At 35.2% G+C, this 10,538-nt stretch overlaps 1 protein-coding gene across 1 annotated transcript in view; it reads left to right on the forward strand.

Moving 5' to 3' along the window:
* The window catches only part of SEC24B (SEC24 homolog B, COPII coat complex component), a 41,156-nt gene extending 31,709 nt beyond the window's left edge, over window positions 1–9,447 (forward strand). The window contains exons 19-23 of the mRNA XM_008635613.2: window positions 885–1,022; window positions 3,141–3,245; window positions 4,300–4,392; window positions 6,038–6,141; window positions 7,291–9,447. Of these exons, the coding sequence (XP_008633835.1) occupies window positions 885–1,022; window positions 3,141–3,245; window positions 4,300–4,392; window positions 6,038–6,141; window positions 7,291–7,405 (555 nt within the window). The 3' untranslated portion in view covers window positions 7,406–9,447. The remainder of the gene's footprint in view (window positions 1–884; window positions 1,023–3,140; window positions 3,246–4,299; window positions 4,393–6,037; window positions 6,142–7,290) is intronic.
* The last annotated feature ends 1,091 nt before the right edge of the window (window positions 9,448–10,538 follow it).

Here is a 10,538-nt window from a genome sequence, read left to right on the forward strand (position 1 = left end):
CTTCAGCTTAGTGATTTCTTCAGTCTCTAGTATACTGAGTATGATCTTTTGATACTTGCATAACAAATGCAGTTAATGGTGGGGAAAAAGCAGATCATTTATTATCAAGAAAATCTGTGTAAAAGATAGAAATTAGAGTGGTTGAGAAAAGTTGTTTAGGTTTGGGGTTTTTTTTATCTTTGCTAACAATAGTAAAACATAGAGAAACCAAAATCAAAATGCTTGTGGCAACCAAGGAGGAGTGGTGTCCTTAGTTTTGTTGTAGAAGTGAATATGAATTTTAATCATAGGAATGTTCTCCATTGAGTCAGAATGTGATGTTTACTTCATTGTATTGCTTCTCACAGCAATTGTGTAGCAGTTGCTTCTAAAGGAAATCTGAAAAATTCATTAGGAAAGAGTTAAAAAAAGTATTTTATCCTACGAGTCTAGTTTCTCCTATGAAACGTGAAAGTATGTTTCCCTTCCAAAGCTTTTCCTTAACACTGAATTCTCACTACTGTGAATTGAGTTAATCTTGTGCACGTGTGTACCTTGCCTGAACTCTGCTTGTCTCATATCTTTCATATGATAGCTTGCATTGGTGAGTTTCACAGGCCAGTATCATTTGTCAAGAATAAAAATGAGAAATGCTGGTCCAATTGCATGCAAATTTTAGACAAACTGAGGGAGAAATTTATTCTCCTTCATCAGTAAGAAGGGACAGTGGATTATGTTTTAAACATATTCTGCTCAAGGTGTATGATTAAGATTCTATCAATAAGGTACATTTTTATACAAAAGCTTTGCCACCTTTGATTGACAGTTTCAGAAATCTGAAATGCACTCTTACATGGGACATAAAATACAGGATTTGTTTGAGTAGTGATGTTGTTCTCCTGCAGAAAGCCTTCAGAACAGGCACAAGTACACGCTTGGATGATCGTGTCTATGCAATGTGCCAGATGAAGAGCCAGCCTCTTGTTCATTTGATGAAGATGATACATCCCAACTTGTACAGAATAGACAAGTTGACTGATGAGGTAATGTATGAAGCCTGGTTATAGCATTTTCTAGTTTTAATGGCCCGTTAGACTTGGTGTTGTGCTGCAGTAATTTTATGTTGTTATTGTAATATAAACAGCATTTTCATGAAGTTATAAAAAAAATCAAAAGCATTCTTTTCAAGTTTTGAGTTCCAAGTACGGTAGTGTGGTATAAGCAGAACTGTGGTTTTACTTCATCTTGTTTCAATGACCACAGTAATTCCATAATTTTTTATTATACAAAGAAAGTAAAGAAAACTTTATGCATTGCAAACATCTTCAGTGTGTTTTTATTATTTAGAACTGTTTGTGGTAAATGGGTGTAGTAGATCTGATGGATGATTCAGGGTTTTACATACAGAAATCAGATACAGTTGCCTGCAATAACAACCTTTCAGTGGTTTCTGACTGAAGTGGATAAAACAGAATTGTACTGGTTATGATCAGACTGAGAAAGTATTCCGTGTACAAAACCAGGTTTTATTAATTCATCTTCTATAGACATAGCCTAGGAAATGGATGCATTTTTTTAATAGGAAGACGCAAGATGGAATTTTATTTAAGGTCAAAATTAGTTATAATTGCAAAAATAAGGGGTTTTATAAGTAAGATTTTATGAGATTTTTAGTCCCTAGTTTTGGAAAAGCATAGGTAGGAGTTTGTTTCTAAGTGATTCAAGATTATATGGTAAACTGAATAGCTTCTCTTGTGGTGATATTGTATTGTTCAGCACAACCTCTGAGCTATTTGTAGTCTTAAAGCTTCTTTTAAGGTATTTCATAAACTCAAATAGGTGAGTCTAAACTCAGTGTTCTTCAGTGGAGTTAGTCTTTTTATACTTCACCCCTCACAGTCTTTGAGATACCAACTTCAACTGGCCTTGTAAAGTTCTTTTTGTGGCACTTAAATTGAAACAATGTGTTCAGTGTGCTTGTGTTGTAAAGAATCAGCAGTGTCTTTAGAAGATCCAGTTTTATTAGCAAAGGCTTTTAGATCAGTTATTTTGAGAACAATAATACAAAAAATAAGGCTTGTTTTACCTACTGGAATTAATTGACAAATCACATTCTAAGTCATAACAGAATGCTAATCTGCCATTTAGTACTACTTCAGTTTAAAGTATTTGTAACAAAGGCTGCTCTTCAGTTTCTTGTTTCTTTAAAAAATTCTGTGTGATATATTACAGTATTCTTTTTAAATGTTTTTGTTGGTTTTCTTTTCTCTTAACATGTGATTCTTGAGAGTACTGAGTAAAGACTGGAACTTTCCCAAGTGGAATTCAGTAGCTTGATTTTCATAATTTTGTATAAATCCCCAAAAGCTGCTAATCTGTGGCATTATAGTATGAAATTTTTTAAATACTGATTGCTTTTTAATAATCTTTTACTACATGGACAGTGGTTAGTTGGTGGAGTATTTTTTCCCTGTACTATTTTCAGAATGATTCAGAGATACTTGACATACCTGGCCTGTTTTTGTATTGGAGGGGAAAGCAGCTTTAATCTGAAAATACTGGGGTGTTGGGTTCATTTTTTTTTTATTTATTATTGGTTTTGTTTGGTTTATTGCTGGGAAGGAAGGCGGGGTATTTTTTAATAATGTCAATGCAAACAGCCAGATTCTTTAATCAGATCAGTCATAGTGCTCTGGGGACAAACCCAAGGATCACTTGAGGGAGGATGTTAAATCAGGGGACTTCCTGTTTAATGAATGCAGTTAAATACTGAACCCTTCTGTATAGGGAGTAGAATTTGATGGTCTTCTGCTCTTGCAGCATTTCTAGTGAAATTGAATGCAATGGGAAAAAAACAGAAGTTGTTTGAGAAAAACTTAAGTGTCAACACTAGAAATTCTTTTGAAATTTTGACATTTGTAACATCAAAAATGTTACATAAGCAACTTAAATTAACTTGCATTATTATGTTTTAGGTATTAAAGTAGCCTTTCGAATAAGTAACATTCTAGAGCTCTTTGATGCACATAATCATTTTAGGCTTAATGTAGTACCTTGTTATATGAGAATCCTCAAAATTTTACTAGAGATTAAAGGTGCTTTTCCTGTTTTGTTTTACCTTTCAAGGTAAAATTCTAGTGTTATTGGGTTTTTTGTTACAGACTACAATACATGTAAATGACAGAGTTGTTCCTCAGCCGCCTCTTCAGAAGTTGTCTGCAGAGAAGTTGACAAGAGAAGGAGCTTTTCTTATGGATTGTGGTCCAGTAAGTTAAAATTTTACACATTCATTTTTTTTTAAATTTTTAAGGGGGAAAAAAAATGCAATGCTTGCTGTGTTATTAAAACCAGTCAGCTCTCAGCAATAACAGTGTTGTGAATCAGCATTCCAGGTAACCTGACAGAAGTCTGTGTTCCAGTGAAAAGCTTTCATATTTTGATCTGAGAAGTATCTTTGAGGCTATAGAGGTTAATTTTTTTTCATGCAAGACTGATCACAATATACCAAGAGTTCACACTGAGGTGTTTTTTCTGGAATTTAAGGATTTTTATTTTCCAGAATTTCTTTTAATGGCTATAAAATTGCATATACTAAGAGTATTTAAAAAAACACTTGTCACAGGAATGTTCTCAGTTACCCACAAAAAGTGGGTTTATGATTTGTGGCCTGTGTTATGTAAGAGTTGCGAGTGAGAGGGAATTGGAGAGTGAACAAAATCTGTAGATACAGCTTAAGGTATTTGTAGCAGTTGCACTGAAACACACTCAATGGGATAAAGCATTATGCTACTCCAGTGGCAGTCTAGAAGGTGTTTTTAACCTTGAATCACTTCAGGGCTGAGTGTGAAGGTAAAACTTTTGTCTCCAGGCCTCTGAAATAATTACTACAATAAGCTTTGATAATTGGTGCTTTACTACGACATGTTTAGATTGGGAAGCCAGTGTGCAGTAACCAGCAGAGAGGTGTGACTTCAAATAATTTGAGGGGTTTTATTTAAGGAGGTAACATGGGAAGTTACTGCATTAACTGTTCCATTATAAATGTGTCCTGCAATCTCATTCTTTCAGTATTTGAATTCTACCTATATATTTTTTTTTATATTTAATGACCTTTCTCTAAGTGTTACCAATTTACTGATTATTTTCTGTGAATGCAATTCATATATGAATGTATATATGAATTGCAACTGGAACACTTAAGTGATTCATTTGCATGGAAGTTACTATTCTGGTATTATTCCTATTGCAGCACTACTTACTTGCCTGTTTCTCTAAAATGTTTGCAGGGCCTTTACTAAATCTGATTCTGACATCTTACAGGTTTTTTACCTTTGGATTGGAAAAAACTGTGATAACAACTTCATAAAAGATGTCCTCGGATACCCAAACTATGCATCAGTGCCACAGAAAATGGTAGGCATTTTAATGAGTTGAGCTCTATAGTGCTTACAGTTGGAATGTGCATTTAATCTATTTATTTCTGCATTTTCAGTTTTTAATTATGTAACTATGAGTTAGGTTGGTTTTTTTTCTAGTTAGGTACCTTCTAACCTCTTGTCAGCTTCATAGGAGCCAGATAGGAGCTGTCAGATGCTTTCAAGGAGAGAATGTCAACATGTAAATTTTAGCATTCATGAAATGCCAAACAGTTGCTCTATAACATAACTGCTTTTATTATTTTAATGGAAGCTTTCACACTTTTAATGTGTGCTTTCACAAGAATAGGAAGTAATTTCACAGGATGAATACAAAAATTATCTATTCAGATGTGCTAATGATTAAGACTGGAGTTACCATAGTTTTCAGAAGCCTTGTGTTCTTTGAACCTGGTGTAAGATACCAAATCTGTGGTATGACACAATAGGTTTGTAATTAATGGTAAGAGTTAAGTTTTGCTCAGCTTCCAAGACTTGACTCAATGTTAAAAAGAGAAAATTTTAGCTATTAGAACATCAAAGACCCTTGGATGTGTGTTTTGGTGGAGCGCTTTTTATGTTACAAACTGTACCTATAGTCTAGTGCATGAAACAGAGCAACAATTAAAGAGAAGTCTCCTCTTAAGTGAGTAGTGATTCCATAATGTCAACAATTGGCAGGTAAGGATGGACCCTTTTAAGACACTCTAGGAAAGTTCAGAATCAAATGGTTGTATCCAGATAGTAGCAAAAATATGTTAGTATAGAAACACATAGGTAGATATTTTCTGTTTATAGTTGCATAGTATCAAGGAGGAAAGTGAAGAACAGGTTAAGAGTGGTAAGCTGTAAGACTACTGTAAAACTGGACTGCTGGTTCAGAGTTTTGCATTTTGCATGTATTAGCTATTTAAAACTGTCCCCTATGACCAGCTGGTGGCAAGTATTAGTTAATAGAGCTTCCAGGAAGAACTTGAATAACGGAAGGAGGAGAATTTTTTTCTAATGGTTATATAGCATCTATTATAATGAAAATGAGACAAAAACTTACATAAAATTATCTTTTCTTTTAAATTATGCCCTCATTCTACAAAGGTAGCAGTGGAACTACTTTAACTGAAATAAATTCCTTTATGCCATGTTAATTGTCTTAGTGTCAAATTGGCTGAAGAGTTGGTATATTTAGCTCAGTGAATTGCTCACATCTTTTTAAGTCTATTTTTTTCAGCTTATTCCCTAACCAGATAGTCCAGTAGCATCTTTCCATTGATATTTACATAAAATTGAGATTTCACTTCTTGTTTCTTCAGTAATGCAAAGTGCAATATGTAGAAACTTGACAGAGGAAGATACAGGCAAGAAGACTGCAAAAGCAGCATTTTGAGAAGATGACCTTGCTGTCTAAAATCTTTTGCACTTAAAACACAGTGTAAGATGTACTCTTACCTAGATAGCAGCACACCACAGATATTATGAGGTGTTGTCCTTTAAACTGAAGAAAAACATCTGTGTATGTTAATCCATGGCTGGTAATTTCTTGATAGAAATTGTGGCTTGAGTCATGTTACGACTTCCAGGATCAGGTTTTTTTTAATAGTTTCGATCATAAAAGGTGATGGTTTCTTTCAATTACCTTCAACCAGACACAGCTTCCTGAGGTGGATGCACCTTCTTCAGAAAGGACACGATCTTTTATATCTTGGCTTAGAGATAGTAGACCTTTAAGTCCAGTTCTTCAAGTAATAAAGTAAGTATTCCTGTTATGTACTGACTTGTTACTAGAAACTTGTATTTACAATTTCTAATTAAGACTGATGAAAAGTGAGTATATCTGTCTAGAAGAAACTGAATAACATCATCTTCCCAGCTGATACAGTGCTGTTTCTAAAACTGTCTAGTGACAAAGGTTGTCTTTGAATCTAGTGGTAATTCAGATGTTAATAGTTGTATTGGTAGGAATTAGTTCCGTATTTTTATATTAGGAATACTAAACCGCAGTGGATGTCCTTATGATCAATGGTGTTAACCAGGTTAGTTTCCAGTATAGCTTTTATAATTTCATTATATGCATATAAAAAAGATTCAAGTAAAGTTAGTAATCTGTAGATGGTTTAATAATTGTATGTGTTACTGAAATCTATAGGACAGCAGTTGATTTATGATAGATGAGGCAAGTTCTGAAGCCTTTTCAAGCCATGACCTGCTTAAGGATGTTCAAATTCTCTAAAGTGGTTATACTTGAGATTACATTTCACTTGTAAAGTACTCATTTTACTGAGCCAGATGGGAGATCACTTTTTAGAGAGTATCATAATTTGCACAGAGAAATGATGCTGAAATATAGGACTGAAGATCCTGAGCTGTTGGCATTGTGGCTGCTGCTTGACTTGCAAGAAGTTCTGAGAGACCATAATAGATAGGAGAGCTCTGCTGCATGCTGCACAATACCAGATCAGAGGACTGTGTCCCAGCAAATTTTTATGGGGGCAATAATTTTGGATACTAGGTCTTTGACATGTTTACCTTTTCTATTCTGTTGCCAAGAAAGTCTGGGGAGGGGATTGAGATTACATGTAAACAGAGGTGGAATTTTTGCATTTTTTCATTGCCACCAGCATATTTGTTAGCTTCAAAAACAAAAGAATTTTTACATTTCCTGTTTTGTGTTTCTACAAGATATTTTAAGTGCTGTATTTCACCTGCTTTTCTACCATTTTATATACTTAAAAAGATGTTGTTTGATAGTGTATTGCAAATTTCAAGTGTTTTTCTAGGCTTTGGATTATTTGCAAATGACAGTAAGCAATTTATTAGAACTTATCCTTCTGTTTGAATTTGTAGTGGATTTTTTTGCTCAAAGTTTGATTTTGCTCAATACCTTCCCTTCTTCTTTCAGAGACGAGAATCCTGCCAAGACAGATTTTTTTCAGCATTTAATTGAGGATCGGACAGAAGCAGCTTTCTCATATTATGAATTCCTACTTAATATTCAACAGCAGATTTGTAAGTGACCAAGGAACAGGTAGAGGAAAAAGTCAGACAGAAGCATGGGCCAAGAGAAGCATATGGGAAGTTACAGAAGTGGATGCTTGTTCTTCACAATATACAGTGACCAGCACTGTTTTGGAAGCTTTACAGCTAAAGGAGTATACATTTCCAAAAGAATTTTGCAGATTTCCTTCAGTCTAAAAGTGCTACAAGTGATGAAGCTGTTTCACTAGTAAACTTTAAAATTGGTTTGTACACGTTTCCAGTTGTGCAGCGGTATGGTGCTCTGTTTATTGCAAGCTGGTGAATTTATGTAGCTATGTGGGATGATATTTCTTAACAAAATGTACAATTAGGTAAAGCCTTTTTTCTTACATTTATTATAGTAGCCCTTCCAGATCCAAATCCTTAACAGAGATATCAAAGGGCAGTAATGTATGTTGGTTGTTTATATGAATTTCTTTTTAAAAGGAATGACTCATATTTGCTAAAGACTTCAGCAAATTCCCTGTGAAAGTTGTAGAGTTTCAGTAAAGTAAATCGATTGTAGAAATAAAATATATAATGTACATAAGTATTACATTTGTAAAGAAAATGTAAAAAATGTAACTAAAAAAAAGACCTAGCTCATTGTGCAGAATTGTTGAGTGCTCGATGATGATGAATTGTTTTGTCCCAGGCTAGACAATGAAGTTGACTATTAAAACATGATTAAAAAAGTATCAATGTAGAAGGAATACAGCTGCTGCTTCTGTTAATTTTAGGTGAATTTATTTATGATTGGCTTACTAATTAAAATATTTTGCTTTATCGTGTCGTTTTATATTTATGCAACTATAATCATTTTGCAGCTAAACTCTTACTGAACTGAATATTGAAGAGAACATGTTTACCACCTTACTTCACAGACCTATGGAAGGGAGGAGAAAACACTACATAATCTGAAATGAATTTTGATACAGAAGGCATATCTGTTAACCTTGTTTTGCGTTTTGTAACTACTGTAGTCTTGGTCCAGGTTTCTGTAACTTGTGTTGTCTGCCATTTAGAGTAAGCGTGGGTGATCACTCACACTTGAAGATATGAATTCTTCTGTGATCTAAAGAAAAGAAGGGATGTAAAAATTAATTGCATTACATCAGTGAAAGTAAAGGCTTTAAAATGACAAAATTCAAAATGTAATCACATTTGCATATTTCAGAAGCTTTGTTCTTGCTAATGTTTTGGTAACTCAAGGGTTTGGGCTTTTTGATAGATTTATGACAGATTTTTTTTAATTTGTTTAAGTTGGGATGGTTTTGTTTGGCTTTTTTTTTTTTTTAGAGACACATTAGAATTAATGCATATAGCACAATCACTCATACTTAGTCTTCTGAACTTTGTTTATCTGTTTGGTTTAATGAAATGTGACTACGATGGAATAATTAGGTACAAAAAAGTAAATGATGATTAGTATGATTACATTTTAATTTAATGTAGCCTTGAAAATGCTAACATTGTATTTTAACTGCTATAGCCCCTGAATCAAATAGTCGAGGAAAAAATGTACTAGCTATGGTTTGCAAATGCTTTAAAAGCTACAACAGTTAAATTGCGCAAGTAGCGTTACTCTGCATGTTAGCACAAACTCATTGTTTGGAGAAGATAAGTTATATTTGTGTGTTGTCTTTAACTAAATGTGTTTAAGTTACCCAAAGAATTACATAAGAGAAACTTTCCATTTAGTAAATTAATTTATCATGTAATAAATATCTGAGGCAATGCTGAATGTTGTCCCGAGATCAGACCTTCAGGATTTCAGTGCTTGTTTGTAAAGTAATGTTCATTGGGTGAAAGCTAAGTGCTGCTGAAGAGTGGGGCATCTTAAAAATTGTTTGTATTTGTGAAGATGAGAAGAGCATGATAACATTTTAAATGCTCCATGAAGATGCTTCTGATTTGTGTGTTTGGTATTGATATCTGGGAACACGTTATGCCATGATTAATTGCAACATATTCTGTAAAATCATTTCTTAAAGCTTTATTCTTCTAGTATAGTTTTTGTATATAAAAATTATGAAAAGTACATCTTGAGAGCTATTTGTTCAGTAAAATTATTACACAGCACAGAGAATATAGTTATTTTTCTTATTAATTATAGAGCACATCTCCATTCTGACTGATCTTTGGTTTAAATTTTAAAAAGACAGTCTCATGGAAATATCTTGAATGTGAAGCATCTCAGGATTCAGGGTACTGATATTAGTCTTTTGATCAATAGAATATCTGTAGGCATGGCAAGAGTATCTTTCTGAAAAGGACCTGGGAGTTCTGGTGGACAACAAAGTGTCCATGAGCCAGCAGTGCCCTTGTGGCCAAGAAGGCCAATGGTATCCTGAGGTGCAGTAGGAAGAGCATTGCCAGCAGGTTGAGGGAGGTGATCCTGCCCCTCTACTCAGCCCTGGTGGGGCACATCTGGAATGCTGTGTCCAGTTCTGGGTCCTCAGCGCAAGAGGGACATGGAGCTCCTGGGGCAGGTCCAGCAGAGGCCAAAAGAGGCGATGAGGGGACTGGAGCATCTCTTACGAGGAAGGGCTGAGGGAGCTGGGCGTGTTCAGCCTCGAGAGGAGACAACAGAGAGGGGAACTCATCAATGTCTCTTAAGTGTCTGAAGGGAGGGTGTCAGGAGGACAGAACCACGCTCTGCTCAGTGGTTCCAGGCAATAGGACAAGAGGCAACAGGCAGAAACTGATGCACAGGAAGTTCCACCTAAACATGAGGAAGAACTTTACCATGCAGGTGACCAAGCCCTGCCACAGATTGCCCAGAGAGGCTGTGGAGTCTCCCTCATTGGAGATAACTCAAAAACCATCTGGACGCAATCCTGTGCAACGTGCTTTGGGATGGCCCTCCTTGAGCAAGGATGTCAGACTGGATGAGCCCACTGGTGGTCCCTCCCAAGTCAAAGCATTCTGTGATCTAAAAGTTTTTCTTACAATGGCTTGGATCACACCACTGTAGCAGAAGATACACATCAAAAGATTAATCCCACCAGGGGAAGTACTGTGCAGCTCAACAAGCTTGTTGCCTAGTAAGGTTTTGGAGAAGAGATAAAAGACATGCTTTCGTATCTGCTTAAATAAAGTGCTGAACTGTCCAAAGCAGTTTTCTAGCCA

This window comes from Corvus brachyrhynchos, unplaced genomic scaffold (genome assembly GCF_000691975.1).
Source record: "Corvus brachyrhynchos isolate BGI_N302 unplaced genomic scaffold, ASM69197v1 scaffold175, whole genome shotgun sequence".
Classification (NCBI taxonomy): Eukaryota; Metazoa; Chordata; class Aves; order Passeriformes; family Corvidae; genus Corvus; species Corvus brachyrhynchos.